The following is a 17441-nucleotide window of genomic DNA, read 5'->3' as shown; positions in this document are numbered from 1 at the left end:
ACTCACACAACCATGACATTTTGAAGATCGAAGTTTAGTTGTTGTTTGTAGTGTTCAATAGCCTGGTGGCTGTAGGGAAGAAGCTGTTCCTGAACCTGGACGTTAGATTTTTCAGGCTCCTGTATCATCCCTACAGCAGGAGTGAAATGAGTGTGTGGCCAGGGTGGTGTGGGTCTCTGATGATGCTGGCTGTCTCTTGGAGGCAGTAACTCCTGTAGATCCCTTCGATAGTGGGGAGGTCAGTACCCGTGATGGACTGGGCAGTGTTCACCACATTTAGTGATCCAGCTCCTTGGTTTGCCTGGTCCATGTACTCATAGCTGGCACCCTGTGCTTCTGAGATGGTTTATCTGACTCACTGGTGTCCGTGGCACCAGTAACTAGGTCTTGGGCTTTGTGTTGGCCAATAAGAAGTGTCTAGCCCAGCATGAAATGCTGTCTTCTTCCCAGCCTGTTTTATCATGTACCCTTCCAAGAAATAGTTTAGTTTAGAGATACAGCATGGAAACAGGCCCTTCGACCCACCGAGTCCACGCCGACCAGCACTAGCACTATCCTACACATACTGGGGACAATTTTCAATTTTTCTGAAGCCAATTAACCTACAAACCTGCACACCTTTGGAGTGTGGGAGGAAACCAGAGAAAACCCACACGGTCACAAGGAGAATGTACAAACTCCGTACAGACAGTGCCCGTAGTCAGGATCAAACCCGGGTTTCTGCCGCTGTGAGGCAGCAACTCTATCACTGCGCCACCGTGCATGTTCCTCCTGTTCTCCCGTTCTTTGTTAATAAAACAATGAAATGGGAAATATTACTGAGGGAACTACACAATGTTCAGTGGCTCATTGAGGATCTACACTCAGAGGAGAAGGCAGCAAAATGGTATTGGGAGGCAGAGATCAGCCATGAATGAATGGGGGAGTAGAATCGATGGGCCGAATGGCCTATATCTACTCCAAGAACTTGTGAACTTGTGTTGTAAACATTGCCTCCTCTCTGCCATCTACAGGGTAAGAATGGAACAGTTGATGACAATAACACAGGAGGAGAACGAGAGACTGCGAAAGAAGGAGGTGGCAGGTAAGCATGTGGGAAACTGAGATGTATTCTCTGTTATTTGAGATTGGAGCATTGTGTGTCGATATATTTTTCAATCCGTTTGCTAAGATGGATGTACTGCTGAGTTGCTGTATGGAGCACCGTCTGAAAGGGGGAGTTGAGCTGCAAGTTCTCAGCAGGACTTAGTTTTAGTTTAGTTTAAAGATACAGAGCGGGAACAGGCCCTTCAGCCCACCGAGTCCATGCCGACCAGCGATCCCCGCACACTAGCACCTTCCTACAGGGACAATTTACAATCTTTTACCAAAGCCAATTAACCTGTAAACCTGTAGGTCTTCGGAGTGTGGAAGAAAACCGTGGAAGTACCCGGAGAAAACCAATGCAGTCATGGGGAGAACATAAACTCCATACGGGCAGCACCTGTAGTCAGGATCGAACCCGGTTCTCTGGAGCAGCAACTCTACTACTGAGCCACCGTGCCACCCTGCGTTGTTCATCATTAGTCAAGCTTGTAGTTCCCATTCCAGCCCTCTGAGCATGGAAACTAGGATGGCATTCCAGACTATCAGAATAAAAGGACATTCCCTTAGAAAGGAGATGAGGTGGAATCTCTTCAACCAGAGGATGGTGAATCTGTGGGATTTTGCCACAGACGGCTGTGGAGGCCAAGTCATTGGTATTTTTAAAGTGGAGATTGACAGGTACTTGATTAGTGCGGGCATCAGGGGTTATGGGGAGAAGGCAGGAGAATGGGGTTGAGAGAGAAAGGTAGATCAGCCATGAATGAATGGCAGAGAAGACTATTTGTGCCGAATGCTTTCATTCTTTTCCTAAAACTTATAAACTTATCCCTCCATAACAGTTCCCAAAATAACCAGATGGTAAAACATAATTCACTGACACAGCTACAGAGAAAGTGCAGAAAGGGTGGCAACAAGGGTGGTTTCCAGATCCACAATCCCAGCTAATGAGAGGACTATTCAGTAGTTTGATAACAGTGGAGGGGGGGGGGGTGGGGGGGGAGCTGTTCTTGAATCTGCCGATAAGGCCGATAAGTACTTTCAAACTTTTATGTCTTTTGTCTGATGGGAGAGGGGGGAAGAGAGAATGTAACGCAACACGTATCAGTCCGGAGGTCCCAGCGCAGTGTACTGAAGATAGACACAAAAAGCTGGAGTCACTCAGCGGATCAGACAACATCTCTGGAGAGAATGAATGGGTGACGTTTCAGGTCGAGACCCTTTCTCAGTCTGAAGAAGGATCTCAACCCGAAATGTCACCTATTCCTTTTCTCCAAAGATGCTGTCTGGCCCACTGAGTTACTCTAGCTTTTTGTGCATATCTTCAGTTTAAACCAACATCTGACTAGTGGGGTGCTGCAAGGCTCGGTGCTGGGACCCCAGTTAGTTACAATATATATTAACAATTTAAAGGAGGGAATTAAATATGACATCTCCAAGTTTGTGGATGACACAAAGCTGAGTGGCAGTGTGAGCTGTGAGGAGAATGCTATGGGAATGCAGGGTGATTTGGATAAGTTGGATGAGTGGGCAGATGCATGGCAGTTGCAGCATAATGTGGATAAATGTGACGTTACCCACTTTTGTGGCAAGAACAGGAAGGCAAATTATTATCTGAATAGTGTCAGATTAGGAAAAGGTGAGGTGCAACGAGACCTGGGTGTCCTTGTACATCAGTCACTGAAAGTAAGCATGCAGGTACAGCAGGCAGTGAAGAAAGCTAATGGCATGTTGGCCTTCATTGTGAGAGGATTTGAGTTTAGGAGGTCCTACTGCAGTTGTACAGGGCCCTGGTGAGACCTCACCTGGAGTATTGTGTGCAATTTTGGTCTCCTAATTTGAGGAAGGACATTGTTGCTACTGACGGAGTGTAGCGTAGGTTCACCAGGTTGATTCCCGGGATGGTGGGACAGTCATATGTTAATAGAATGGAGCGGTTGAGCTTTTTAGATTTAAATCTGCAATTTAGAAGGATGAGAGGGAATCTCATAGAAACATATAACATTCTTAAAGCAGGAAACATTTTCCCAATTTTGGGGGAGTCCAGAACCAGGGGTCACAGTTTATGAATAAGGGGTAGGACATTTAGGACTGAGATGAGGAAAAAACTTTTCACCCAGAGAGTTGTGAATCTGTGGAATTCTCTGGCACAGAAGGCAGTGGAGGCCAATTCACTGGATGTATTCAAGAGGGAGTTAGATTTAACTCTTAGGGCCAAAGGAATCAAGGGATATGGGGAGAAAGCAGGAACGTTGTACTGATTTTGGATGATCATCCATGATCATATCGAAGGGCTGAATGGCCTCCTCCTGCACCTATTTTTTACGGAATACCTGAGTGTTCAGTACCCAATCTCCTCTTTGTTCTTGCAGCTGCTATGCAGGAGATGCTGTCTGATAGCTCCACGAACAAACTCCTGCACATGATCTACGAGACAAGGCGCCAGCAGTTGGTGGATGAAGCCAGCTCAAGGTACAGAGTAAGCACAGAGTTCCCACTGCCATGGCTGCTCTCACTTTCCTTCATTAGCTCATATCATAAGTGATAGGAATAGAATTAGGCCATTCGGGCCATCAAGTATACTCCGTCCGTCATTCAATCATGGCTGATCATGAATTAATCGTGTCGATAGATCAGTGGATGATGCAGTCAACCTAGGCCAGCACTTCATCCTCCAGCACTACACCACCAGGGGGACCTATGCAAGGATTTTAGCTCTGCATTCAACACCATTGTGCCAGAGCCATTTTCTATGTATATCGTGTTATCCTTGCGAGCAAAGCACCAAAGCAAATCCTTGCATGTATACATACTTGGCTAATAAAATCTATTCAAATCAATTCAATTCTATCTATCCCTCCTAACCCAAATCTCCTGCCTTGTCCCTGTAATCTCTATTATTTTGTACACCTCTGTAAGACCCTTCATCCTCCTGCGCTCCAAGGAATAGAGTCCCAGCCTGCTCAACCTCTCCCTATAGCTCAGAACCTCGAGTCCTGCCAACATCCTCGTAAATCTTCTCTGAACCCGTTTCAGCTTGACAACGTCTTTCCTATATCATGGTACGCAGAGCTGAACACAATACTCTAAATGTGGGCTCACCAACGTTATATATAGCTGCAACATAACCTCCCAACTTCTATACATAATACTCTGAGTGATGAAGGCCAGTGTGTTGAAAGCTTTCTTGAGCACCCTATCACCCTATGATTATCTTTTTCTTTTTTACACCAAATGCTGAAAGGACTCAGCAGGTCAGGCAGAATCCGTGCAGGGAATAGCCAGTGTTTCGAGTCTTCAGGCCCCGATGAAGGGTGCCAACACAAAACGTTGCTTGTCCATTCCCTCCACAGATGCCACGGCCATAGAGCCCGTACGTGAAGTGTGAGTGATTGAATGGACAGCTCCAACGATGCTAACCCCGATGCTGGCCCTTCTGTTTTACAGCATGGTGGAAAGGGATGGGAGACTTCAGCAAATTCAGATCTTGCAACAAATGGATCAGAACAAGACCATTGGGCAAATCCTGAGTGAGGTGTGTATCTTGTTTACAATCCTCGTTGCGATCGGGTTGAATAGGACTGAAGATGCAAGTGAAGCTTCGAAGAGAAGTCATTTTACAATGCGCAGCGCTGCACGGTGGCGCAGCCAGCGGTAGAGTTGCTGCTTCACAGCTCCACAAACCCGGGTTCAATCCTGACTACGGGTGCTGTCTGTGTGGAGTTTGTACGTTCTCCCCGCGTGGGTTTTCACCGGGTGCTCCCACACTCCAAAGACCAAGGTTTGTAGGTTAATTGGCTTTGGTCAAGACTGTAAATTGTCCCTAGATTGTAGGATAGTGTTAGTGTGCATGGTGATTGCTGGTTGGCATGGACTCAGTGGGCTGAAGGGCCTGTTTCTGTACTGTATCTCTAAACTAAACTAACCCAAGAATTGTATTTGCATAATGCCTTATTACAGCTAAAACATCTTGAAAGGATTCAATATAATAATTGTTTGAATATAAAATGCAAGACAGTAGTAGATGCCGTTATGTTTCTCTCTCAACAGCAATGGGATAAATGGGCAAATGTGTTTGTGTTCAAAAATCAGCTTCCCTGTTATTTAAAACGGGCTCTCTTGTAATGAGGGCCGAATGGACCTCATTTAAACATCTGACAGTCCGGCAGATGTTCAGGAGAGGACACAGAGTGCTGGAGTAACTCAGCGGGTCAGGCAGCATCTGTGGAGAACAGGGATAGGTGACGTTTCACAGAGTGCTGGAGTAACTCAGCGGGTGCAGCAGCATCTATGGAGCTAAGGAAATAGGCAACGTTTCGGGCCGAAACCCTTCCGGGTTTCGACCCGAAACGTTGCCTATTTCCAGAAGGGTTTCGGCCCGAAACGTTGCCTATTTCCTTAGCTCCATAGATGCTGCTGCACCATAACTCAGCGGGTCAGGCAGCATCTGTGGAGAACATGGATAGGTGACGTTTTGGGTAAGATCCTTCTTCAGACTGTGTAGAGAGTGGGCTGGGGGATGCAAGTGTGTAGGGAATGGATGAGAAAATGGGATATTTTCATGCTATACCTTTAAAGATATTCTGTGTTTTTATATTTAGGATGAGATGCAGAAGATTGCATTTGAAGCACTGCAGGTGAAGAAGGACAGAAGGCACACGCGCATCAGAGACCAGGTGAGCTCGTTGCACCTGGCACAGGTGAGCCGTGCTGGGGGATGGAACGCCGGCTTCACCCAGGCACCACTCCCTGGTGACTCGCTGTCACATGCGCTGCACCCAGTGAGGATTGGGCAGGTTCCAGCACCAGGTGTATGGGAGAGGGGCACAGTCACCCACACCCACTGCACCTCACTGGCTGCACTACACCCACACACTTGTTGTTAGTTCTGCTTTCTCTATTTCCTTGTCTTCCTTTCTCTTTGTTCCTTTTTACTTCTTTCATAAACCACTTTGTTCTCCACTGGGGCGGCACAGTGGCGCAGCGGTAGAGTTGCTGCCTCACAACCGCAGAGACCTGGGTTCGATGCTGACTACGGGAGCTGTCTGTACGGAGTATGTTCGTTCTCCCCCTGACTGCGTGGGTTTTCTCCGGGTGCTTCCACATTCCAAAGACGTGCAGGTTTGTGGGTTAAACTGGCCTCTAAATTGTGCCTGGTCTGTAGGGATTGGATGTAAACACGACTGATATTGAACGGGTGATCGATGGTCAACGTGGACTCGGTGTCTCCATGCTGTAGCTCTCTAAACTTTCCTCTTATTTATCTTTCTTTTTCCTTTAATCAACGACAATTTGTGTTAACATAAGTTGCCGATTGAAGCGAATGTTCTAGGCACATCAAAGAAAGGCAAGGAAATAAGATATCAAAGACAGGACGACTATAGTCTGGGGAAAGGGGAGAGGTTGGGCAAGGACAGAGTGCTGGAGTAACTCAACGGGTCAGGCAGCATCTAGAGAGAAGGAATGGGTGACGTTTCACAGAGTGCTGGAGTAACTCAGCGGGTCAGGCAGCATCTGTGGAGAAGATGGATAGGTGATGTTTCACAGAGTGCTGGAGTAACTCAGCGGGTCAGGCAGCATCTAGAGAGAAGGAATGGGTGACGTTTCATGTTTCTTCAGAAGAAGGGTCTCGACCTGAAACGTCACCCATCCCTTCTCTCCAGAGATGCTGCCTGTCCCCCTTATGTATCTATACACTATAAATGGCTCAATTGCAATCATGTATTGTCTTTCCGCTGACTGGACACAACAAAGGCTTTTCACTGTCAGAAGGAACTGCAGATGCTGGTTTAAATCGATGATAGACACAAAATGTTGGAGTAACTCAGCAGGACAGGCAGCATCTATGGAGAGAAGGAATGGGTGACTTTTCGGGTTGAAACGAAGGGTCTGAAGAAGGCTCCTGTAACTTCTTCCCGATGGCAGGGGTGAAATGAGTGCGTGGCCAGGGTGGTGTGGGTCTCTGTTGATGCTGGCTGTCTTTTTGAGGCAGCGACTCCAGTAAATCACTTTGATGGTGGGGAGGTCAGAGCCGGTGATGGACTGGGCAGTGTTCACAACTACTAAACTAAATGAATGGATCCACAAGCAAGCCAGAGTCCACTCTCTGCAGCATCCTTCATCCCATCTTGCATACGCTGTTATTATTTTTACCATTGTCTAGCCAGCCAGCCAGCAGTTGCTGGTGGGTAGTGAAGCAACCTCATACCATCCACATGTCTAATCAACCTTTTTGTTTTGTTTTGCACCATTCAGATCAAATTGATTGAGAATGAGTTAATGCAGCTGACACAGCTCGAGTTAGACAGAAGAGAGAATGCCTTGGAGAACCTTCAGGTAGGGTGGGCAATCTCCTGAGCAGCACAGTTTATGGGTGATCGGTAAAGTAGCGTCAGGCCTGGGATAGTGGCTCCTTCTCCACCCTCTGGGCTGCCGTTCCCCCCCAGCCTGCTCCGTGCCTGCAGCCTGCAGCATGTGTTTGTTCATCTAAAGGAGCGCCCTGCGTCTATTTCTCACTTACCATTCATGCTGCCACCTCCACCCTTGCTCTCCGCGCCACCACAGCTCACCGGCACACTTGGGGGCGGGGGTCTCCTCTCCTCACAACTTCCTCTCCACCCAGGCTTGGTTGGCACAGTTCATGACTTCTTGCCTCTGACTGCTGCTGTGTCAACCTGTTGAAACGTAGAAACAAACAACTGCAGATGCTGGTTGGTACACACAAAGACACAGAGTGCTGGAGTAACTCAGCGGGTCAGGCAACATGGATATGTGATGATTTGGGTTGGTCTGAAGAAGGGTCTCGACCTGAAACGTCACCTATCCACGTTCCCCAGAGATGCTGCCTGTCACCCAGGCTGTGCTTGTTGTACCCCTCTGTCCCTGCAGGAGTCGCTGGCGAGTGAGCGGCTGGCACTCGGTGACCTGCTGCAGCAACTGCTGAAGGAGAGGAATCTGCGGGAGAAAGAGCTCCATGACCTGCTGGTACGTGTGTGTGTGTGGGGGGGGATTACGTGTGTGGGTGTGTGGGGATACGTGTGTGTGTGGATAAGTGTGTGTGTGTGTGGGGGGATTACGTGTGTGTGTGTGGGGGGATACGTGTGTGTGTGGGGGTAAATGTGTGTGGGGTACTTGTGTGTGGGGATAAGTGTGTATGTGTGTGTGGGGGTACGTGTGTGTGTGTGTGTGGGGGGGGTGCGTGTGTGTGTGGGGGTAAATGTGTGTGGGGGGGTACGTGTGTGTGGGGGGTACGTGTGTGGGGGTGTGTGGGGATAAGTGTGTGTGTGGGGGTACGTGTGTGTGTGGGGGGGTAACTGTGTGGGGGGTGTGTGTGTGTGTGGGGGTATCTGTGTGGGGGTATGTGTGTGTGTGGCGGTATGTGTGAGTGTGTGGGGGTATGTGTGAGTGTGGGGGTATCTGTGTGGGTATGTGTGAGTGTGGGGGGGTATGTGAGTGTGTGTACGTGTATGTGGTACGTGTGTGTATGTTGTACGTGTGTGTGTGGGGGTATGTGAGTGTGTATGGCAGTCCTGTGCTCCACGGAATAGTCATAGCCTGCTCAGGGAGAACAACATCCTTGTGAATCTTCTTCTGAACTTTAGAGATACAGCGTGTGCTGCCATACTCTTGTCTTATAACTTTAGACAGTCTTTAGAGAAACACCGAGTCCGCGCCGACCAGCGATCCCCGCACACTAACACTATCCTACAAACACTAGGGACAATTTACAATTTTACCAAAGCCAATTAACCTACAAACCATTACATCTTTGGAGTGTGGGAGGAAACCGGAGCTCCTGGAGAAAACCCACACAGTCACAGGGAGAGCGTTTGAATTCTGTACAGACAGCACCCGTAGTCGGGATCGAACCCGGGACCTTGGGGTTGTGAGGCAACAACTCTACCGCTGCACCACCGTGCTGCCCTGCAACAGGGTGACCAAAACTGAACACTATACTCCAAATGTGATCTCACCAATGTCTGGTACAACATAGGAGGTTTGAGTTGGAACTGCCAGATGTGTTAGGGGCTGGATTATGAGGTGTAGTGAGATGGTTTGGGATGGGGAGTGAGTGAGTGGGGGTCTGCGGTTCGCTGAGTTTTGTTTTCCTTTCAGGTGGAAATTGAGAAGAAGCACGAGACCAGTCAGGAGAATTACTGGCTGATTCAGTACCAGCGGCTGATGGACAAGAAGCCCCTGTCTCTCCGGGCACAGGTATAGATCCACTGGTCAAGGCACCGACCGCTCAAACATGTACAAACTAGGAACTGCAGATGCTGGTTAATACACACAAGGACACAAAGTGCTGAAGTGACTCAGCAGGTCAGGCAGCATCTCTGAGGAACATGGATAGGCGACATTTCAGGTTGACCCCGAACAGTTGCTTGACCTGTTAACCCAGTCTCCACTACCTGTGACTAAATTTTAACGATCATAAGACAGGAGCAGAATTAGGTCATTTGGCCCATCAAGTCTAACCCGCCATTCATTCATGACTGATCTATCTTTCCCTCTCAACCCCATTCTCCTGTCTTCAACCCATAACCCCTGACACCCATACTAATCAAAAATGGGTCGATCTGCTCCTTAAAAATATCCACTGACTTGGCCTCCACAGCCGTCTGTGGCAATGAATTCCACAGATTCACCACCCTCTGGCTAAAGCCATTCCTCCTCATCTCTTTCCTAAAGGAACGTCCTTTTATTCTGAGGCTGTGACCCCTGGTCGTAGACTCTCCCACTAGTGGAAACATCCTCTCCACACCCACACTAACGAGCCATTCACAGTGTAGATACACGATCAAGGGAATAATGTTTAGTGCAATATAAGATAATGCAAGAACACTCATCCCAGGTCCCTCGTCCCCACCCTCAGCATCCTGCTTGTTCCGGATTGTTCTATAGTCAGACGGTTAACCTTTTGCCGTGTGATTGTGTGCAGGAGGAGGGTGTGGAGAAAGGGCTGGTGGACCTGCTGTCCGCGCTGTCGGCTGACCAGTACCTGCCGCTCTTTGCCCAACAGCGAATCACTCTGAAGATGCTGCGGTACATGACGATGGAGGATCTGGAGAAGGTAGGTGGGCCACTCGTGGACAGGAGCACTCCGCCGTTTATATTGTGGGAGTCAGCGTGGAGAAAGGTGTAGGAAATGAGTTCCACTGTTCTTATCACCTCTTCCACAGACAACAATAGACCTTTGTGGGCTCCACCTTCCCTTGGTCATCGGTGCTGGCCCTGATTTGTTTTCATACCTCTGGTTTCCCTCTCCCCTGTCTCTCAGTCTGAGGAAGGGTCTGAACCCGAAATGTCACCCATTCCTTTTCTCCAGAGACGCTGCCTGTCCCGCTGAGCCCCTCCACAGGGAAGCTAGGTCACAATTTACCAGAATACCTCCAACAGGGGCGACACAGTGGGAGAGTTGCTGCCTCACAGCGCCAGAGACCCAGGTTTAATCCTGATCACGGGTGCTGTCTGTACGGAGTTTGTACGTTCTCCCCGTGACCTGCGTGTGTTTTCTCCGGGTGCTCGTTTCCTCCCACACTGCAAAGACGTGCAGGTTTGTAGGTTATTTGGCTTCAGTAAAATTATAAATTGTCCCTAGTGTGTGTTGGATAGTGTTAGTGTGTGGCGATCGCTGGTCGGTGCCGACTCGGTGGGCCGAAGGGCCTGTTTCCACACTGTATCTCTAAACTAAGCTAGTGTTTCAGAAGCACCTTGTGCAGGCAGTCCCACTCTCTGGGAAAGGAAGTCTCTTTATTGGCTGTTGGGTGTGCGATGCTTCTCCAGCTGGTGCAGGTAAAGTGCCGTCACCACCATGTTCACCTCTGTCCACAGATTGGGGTGAAGGAGAGCAGATTGCAGCGTGCTATCGTGGGCCGTGTAGAAGAGCTTCTGCCTGAAGGAGGTAACTGCACCAAGACCATTTTGTCAATCTCCCTCCCACTTCCCTCAAACACAACCTTTCCCTAATGCTGTGGACCTGCTCAGTAAAAGCTGCAGTAACTCAGCGGGACAGGCAGCATCTCCGGTGAAAAAGAATGGGTGATGTTTTGGGTCAAGACCCTTCCTCAGACCCGTTTCATGTCTCGACCCAAAGCGTTACCCATTCCTTCTCTCCGGAGATGCTGCCTGTCCCACTGAGTTACTCCAGCTATCTTTGGGATCTGTCTTTGGGAAAAGCACAAGCCCACCGATCCGTCGCACTCACACTGGGACAAAGCTGCCTCAGTGAGGGAGGGCTGTGGGCGCCACAGGTGGGGTGTTCATTCTGTTCTCCGTCTCTCTGCTCTGGGTTCAGTGTGAGGTGCGTGAAGCACCGGTCTCCCAGTAGCTGCTTCCCCAGCTGGTGTGACATGCTGGCAGACTTGTGGGGGTGTGGGCAGGGGTTGTATCTGTGCTTGTGGGGGTGTGGCAGTGACGGACTTGTGGGGGTGTGGGCAGGGGTTGTATCTGTGCTTGTGGGGGTGTGGCAGTGACGGACTTGTGGGGGTGTGGGCAGGGGTTGTATCTGTGCTTGTGGGGGTGTGGGCAGGGGTTGTATCTGTGCTTGTGGGGGTATGGCAGTGACAGACTTGTGGGGGTGTGGGCAGGGGTTGTATCTGTGCTTGTGGGGGTATGGGCAGGGGTTGTATCTGTGCTTGTGGGGGTATGGCAGTGACGGACTTGTGGGGGTGTGGGCAGGGGTTGTATCTGCTTGTGGGGGTGTGGGCAGGGGTTGTATCTGTGCTTGTGGGGGTATGGCAGTGACGGACTTGTGGGGGTGTGGGCAGGGATTGTATTGGCACAGTTGACCCCACTACAGACAGGGCGACCACCCACTGCCGCTGGTAAATCGCAACCCTGGCCTGATCGCTCGTGTGATTTGATTTTCCCGTAGACTGGAGATTGCCGGCTGTACCAGCGAAGGAGGTTGCTGCAGATTGGGACAAGCGTGAGCCCAGTGCACCTGTGGAGGATGAGAATGAGGCCGGGCCCTCTGCTCCACCACAGCCCAGTGCGCCCGTCACTGAAGAGGTGGTGGCTCAGGCAGAGTGTGTGGTCTGTATGGAGCGAGAGGTAAGCAAACAGCCCGTGATAGACACAAAAAGCTGGAGTAACTCAGCGGGACCAGCAGCATCTCTGAAGAGAAGCAATGGGTGATGTTTCGGGTCGAGACCCTTCTTCAGACTCAAAGGCTTCTTCAGCTGGATTCGGCCTTGGTGAACATTAGCTTTCTTTAAAACCGTCCAAAGGTGCTTGGTGAAGGAATTGAGGATGTGTGTTCCTGAATGGTGTGAACGTTTTCATCAGATTCAGTGAAGGCAGTGGTCCTGTTTGTCTAAGTGAAGAAGGGTCTCGACCCAAATTGTCGTCTCTTCCTTTTCTCCACCGATGCTGACTGACCCACTGAGTTACTCCAGCTTTTTGTCTTTTTCTTGTTTGAATAATTGGACCCAGATCTCAGACAGGTGCCAGACCTCTGGGTTTAAAGACAATATCAGGTGGTCTCTCACACTCAGCTATCGCTACTGCACAAGTGGTAACATCGTCATCACTAAGTCACCACCTCTTGTACAACATGGAGCTAAAACCTTTACCTTACAATGCTGTGTACGACAGTGATCGCAACTTCTACTGAAGTGTGGATGGCCGTTGGCTCGCTAGGAGCTCATCCGCCCTTTGACAGGTCTTGCGTTTGGTCCTGCTGGGGGTCCACAGCCCCCTCCTCCCCTGGCAAACCAGGTGGGGGAGACGGTTTAGTCGCTGACTATCCAACCATGAATCAGGTAGACCACACCGCAAATTGTGGTGAATAAACAGGTCCAGCACCCACCTCCTGGCAACTGCTGTTCTGGCATCACCTTTACTGGGGCGGGTGAAGTGGCCGATCACTAACCTCATCGGGACATCCACGGCCGATCGAATTTGCCCCCTGCAGCCGGCACATGTCTGTAGATTAATTGGCTTGGTGTAAATGTAAATTGTGTGTAGGATAGTGTTAGTGTGCGGGGATCACTGGTCGGCGCAGACTCGGTGGGCCGAAGGGCCTGTTTCCATGCTGTATCTCTAAACTAAACTTCTCTGTCCATTCCAGAGCCAGATGATCTTCCTGACCTGTGGCCATGTTTGCTGTTGTTACACCTGTGGGATGGAGCTGCACACCTGCCCTCTCTGCCGCAGGGATATCCAGCAGAAGATCCGCATATATCGCACATCCTGACGAGTTCTGCTCCTCTTCAATGTAAGCAATTGTTCGGGGTGGAGGGGTGGAGTCATAGAGTGATGCACTGTGGTGGAAACAGGCAGGCCCTTCGGCCCAACTTGCCCACACCGACTAACATGTCCCACCTGGCAGCATTTGGTCCATATCCCTCCAAACCTGTCCTATCCATGTACCTGTCTAACTGCTTCTTAAATGTTGGGATAGTCCCAGCCTCAACTACCTCCTCTGGCAGCTCGTTCCATACACCCACCTGTGGGTCAAACGCAGGCAAATTGGACAACCCAGAATGGCAACAACTTAAAGTTGGGCTCCAGCCTGTTCCCGTGCTGCTTGGCTCTGCACCTTCCTTTACTCCCTGCACCACAGTGAAATGCCATCACAGGTGTCAATGATGTGAATAAATCCTGTGGTGCCACTTTGACCAGGATTAGGGGTTCAGCGCCCAGGTTTGTGGAAGATGTCGCTGTGTTTGGCTCGCAGCAGTCACTACATTTAGGACTGTATTGGCTGTAAACCAGTTTGGAATTATTTGTGGTCATCAAAACAGGCGTTGGCGATGAGTTCCAACGTGTCATCTACTCCAGTGAATAATTCTGCCTTGACTCTATACATTTAACCTGCTCCATTAGCCTGTACCACGAGCACTTACTTTAAAATTGGGTGTAACAGATGAAATGTCAGGGCCATTGCCTGTGCCGCTGAGTTACTCCAGCATTCTGTGTCTGTCTTTAGTTGATTAAACTTACGTTCCTAGATAAGCAGCCATAAGCAAGCATGCGTCAGTACATTTCAGCTACCTGGCCGGAGGGTCGGGGGGGGGGTCCCAGGGGGGGGGGGGGGGGGCGAGAGTGTAGGGGGGGTCTAGTGTGTAGGGGGGTCCCAGCAGGGGAGGGGGGGGGGGCGAGAGTGTAGGGGGGTCCCAGGGGGGGGGGTGAGAATGTCGGGGGGGGTCCCAGCGGGGGGGGGGGGGGGGGTGAGAGTGTAGGGGGGTTCCAGTGGGGGGGGAGGGGAGATTGACCCGTGGCCACGTGCGGTGATGGGCCTGGCTCACCGCTGTAGAGCAGAAGATAACAAAGGTTGAATGAACATTTTGTGACTGCCGGCACCAGAAACATGGCAGTTCTTTGTGCATGGCCTCGGTGAAGTCAGCTGTACAATTTTACTGCACAACAAAGCATTTTGCTGTACCTCGGTACACGTGACAATAAAGTTTCAAGGAATCATTAACTGTGTATCCTTGTCACACAGATCCGCCTGCAAGTTCCTGCACCTGCTCTCTACCCCCACCACAAATATACGTTTACTCTCAGTGAAACAGTGGCTTGTTCTCCACTCTGCTGCCTGGAGATCTTCCTGGACAGATGCCGACAGCAGCTCCAGGCTGAACTGTGTCGGCCGTAACGTTAGTTGGCCTCCCACAGTAATTTGCTTCTTCACACAAGCGGAGACGTGGAAGGGAGAAGGAATCCTCTTTGGCTGGTGCTGAACATTGATGAATCCCCTTGGAAACAAAGCTGGCTGCTGGACAATGGATGTGCAGCAAATCCTCCCTCGTCTCCTGTGGCCGTCAACATCACAGCAGGTCTGGAGCGTTACATCCACACTGATACCTGGCAAGGTTAGGCTAAATTGTTCGCCTAACCTGACCCATACTCTACAGCGCTTGTGGGCACCATCACCCAGTGTGTTTAACAGGAGCTCTGCGTGGGGGGGGGGGGGGGGGTCAGACTGGGGCTAAATGATTCCAACGTGTAGGTTTAAGACAGTAAACTACGTCAATTATTTTTTGTAATCTATTAATTTAGTTAAATGTTGTTGTGCAATAAGTGTAATGCTAGCCTTCATCTGTTGTTTCTAGTGTATCATTGTTCAACGTGCCAACAAGCAAGTTTCATCTCATGCTGCTCAAAGGTTTCCTCATTGTGTACCCCTGAATCATGCAGGGGACAGTGTGTCTCCACCCTGGACTCCCATGCCCCAGGGGTAGGGATAGATGGAGGGGCAGCTGAAGCTGTGGACAGTGGAAGCAGCAAGTCACATCCCACCTGCTGTGCTCCCCCCTCCCCCCCCAGAACCCAGTTCCCATTGCTGTCAGTCTGGTTTAATAGCAGAGTGTAGCTTTGGTTACTTATTCATGAACATCTTCCATGCTTGGTGTTGTAACTTCACTTGAATAATTGTCTCCATTATGTAACGGTCAGCATTGCTTGTTCCATGCTCTGGTCATTTCCCCACTAAGTCCAACTCTGCTCCCAGACTCACCTCCCATCCACAATGTCCTTCCTGCTCCCACCCTCTATCTTGAGCTTTCGACGGTTCTACAATCCATTGCTGCTACTGTCCGACTTACTTTTATACTTGCATGTTACATAAAACCAGATACAAGATGAATGTAAAGCATGTTTTTAAATTAGAGGTTTAATTTATTATGTCTTATGCAGAACATTTGCACTTGTGTGGCTGTGCACTAGAGGTTCCGATCCTGCAATTATACACGTTGAGTGATCTTTGTGGAAATTGCCCCATTAAAGGTCACTTTTCCCTTATGGGGTTTGTTCTGGTGATTTTTCCCTGCTCCTCGAATGGGGTGTGGTGCGCTGGATGTGATTCTGTATAGTCAGAGTGAATGAATCCAACCTCAAGTATTATTTTCAAACAAACTGATCTGTTAGAGGACCAGCAGCTGGGTGTGAGCAGTCGACTGATAGATGAATGAGATGTCATTGAAACTTACTGCATGATGAAAGGCCTGGATAGAGTGGATGTGAAGAGGGAGTTTCCACTAGTGGGAGAGTCTAGGACCAGAGGCCACAGCCTCAGAATTAAAGGACGTATCTTTAGCTAGATGGTGGTGAACCTGTGGAAGTCATTGGGTATTTTTAAGATGGAGATTGACAGATTGTGGGTGTCGGGTTATGGGGAGAAGAATGTGGTCGCGATGGAAAGATTGATCAGCTGTGATTGAATGGCAGAGTAGACATGATGGGCCGAATGGTCTACTTCTACTATGATTTAAGAAGAATGCAGTTTACTGGCAGAAGGAAAGGGGCCAGTAGTGATGGTATGAATCTCTCTCCAGCAGTGCACGATAAGCCTTGTCTTTATTCTGTTCTGCTGCTGTATGTAAGAATGTCATTGTTCTATCTGGGACATATGACTCGTGTAAACTTCTCAGACAGATTGCAGCAACTGCTGTCCAGGTTCATCACAAATGGAATTAAGAAATGATGACAACTAATTTATACAAAGCCTCTCACCTGTTTTCTTGATACTGATGAAGGGGGGAGATATTATGAAGGTCGCTGAGGAAATTGCTGACAAGTGGAAAAGAAACCAAGGTATGAATATTCAATGATCAAGGTCCATGTGGACTAGAGGTCCAGGAAGGCAAAAAGGTAAGTGAAGGAGTAAAGATGAAGTGGAACTGAAGGAATCCAGTGACACTTAAAGGGTTGAGATTTGTGTCTAAACAGAACTGTGCTCAAAATGAGTCTGCGTCACCTAATCACACAACATCAGGCCCCTCACGCCTGCCTCGATCAATATGATGTTCAAAAGGGAACTGCAGATGCTGGAATCTGAAGATGCTGGAGTCTGAAGAAGGGTTTCGGCCCGAAACGTCGCCTATTTCCTTCGCTCCATAGATGCTGCTGCACCCGCTGAGTTTCCCCAGCAATTTTGTGTACCTTCGATCAATATGATCATGGCTGATTACTGTTGCCCTCACCTCTTCTGCATCAGTTTCTCCTCACCCTCAAATCTTTCAAATACAAGACTTATCTATCATTGCCGTGACTATCTAATGATCTGACCTCCACCTTTCGGGCCGGAGAATGCCGGAGGTTCATTACCCTCTCAACACGTTTCATGGCACCTCCATTTTAAATATCCAGCCTCTTATTTCATAGCTGTCTCCTTATTTATGATTATCCAACCAGTGAAAACAGATCAAGCCTCGAGCTCAGGAAAGATCTTGGTATGTTTCGTAAAATGAAGGCTAACCTCATTCAAACCACGGAATACAAACCCATACTGTCTAGCCTACCAATTCATGCACTAGAAGATGTTGACTCTTCACAACTGCACTCATTTAGAATCTCTCTCCATTCCAACAATAATCTGACTTGCTTTCTCTGTATGACCTTACACTTCCACA

General features: G+C 49.3%; 1 protein-coding gene across 3 annotated transcripts in view; it reads left to right on the top strand.

Annotated features, from left to right (window-relative positions):
* lrsam1 (leucine rich repeat and sterile alpha motif containing 1) overlaps positions 1-15831 on the top strand; it is a 38161-nt gene extending 22330 nt beyond the window's left edge. For 2 of the 3 annotated variants that reach the window (XM_033049176.1, XM_033049174.1), the window contains 12 exons: positions 1014-1084; positions 3456-3555; positions 4531-4618; positions 5685-5759; positions 7339-7419; positions 7972-8067; positions 9199-9297; positions 10025-10156; positions 10918-10987; positions 11960-12138; positions 13157-13303; positions 14534-15831. In XM_033049176.1, the coding sequence (XP_032905067.1) occupies positions 1014-1084; positions 3456-3555; positions 4531-4618; positions 5685-5759; positions 7339-7419; positions 7972-8067; positions 9199-9297; positions 10025-10156; positions 10918-10987; positions 11960-12138; positions 13157-13282 (1117 nt within the window). In that variant the 3' untranslated portion in view covers positions 13283-13303; positions 14534-15831. The remainder of the gene's footprint in view (positions 1-1013; positions 1085-3455; positions 3556-4530; positions 4619-5684; positions 5760-7338; positions 7420-7971; positions 8068-9198; positions 9298-10024; positions 10157-10917; positions 10988-11959; positions 12139-13156; positions 13304-14533) is intronic. The other variant, XM_033049175.1, reaches the window with a different exon arrangement.
* Positions 15832-17441: the final 1610 nt, after the last annotated feature.

This window comes from Amblyraja radiata, chromosome 32 (assembly GCF_010909765.2).
Source record: "Amblyraja radiata isolate CabotCenter1 chromosome 32, sAmbRad1.1.pri, whole genome shotgun sequence".
In the NCBI taxonomy this organism is placed as follows: domain Eukaryota; kingdom Metazoa; phylum Chordata; class Chondrichthyes; order Rajiformes; family Rajidae; genus Amblyraja; species Amblyraja radiata.
The sequence above is the reverse complement of the archived record's forward strand: the minus strand, read 5'-3'. Positions and strand labels throughout refer to the sequence as shown.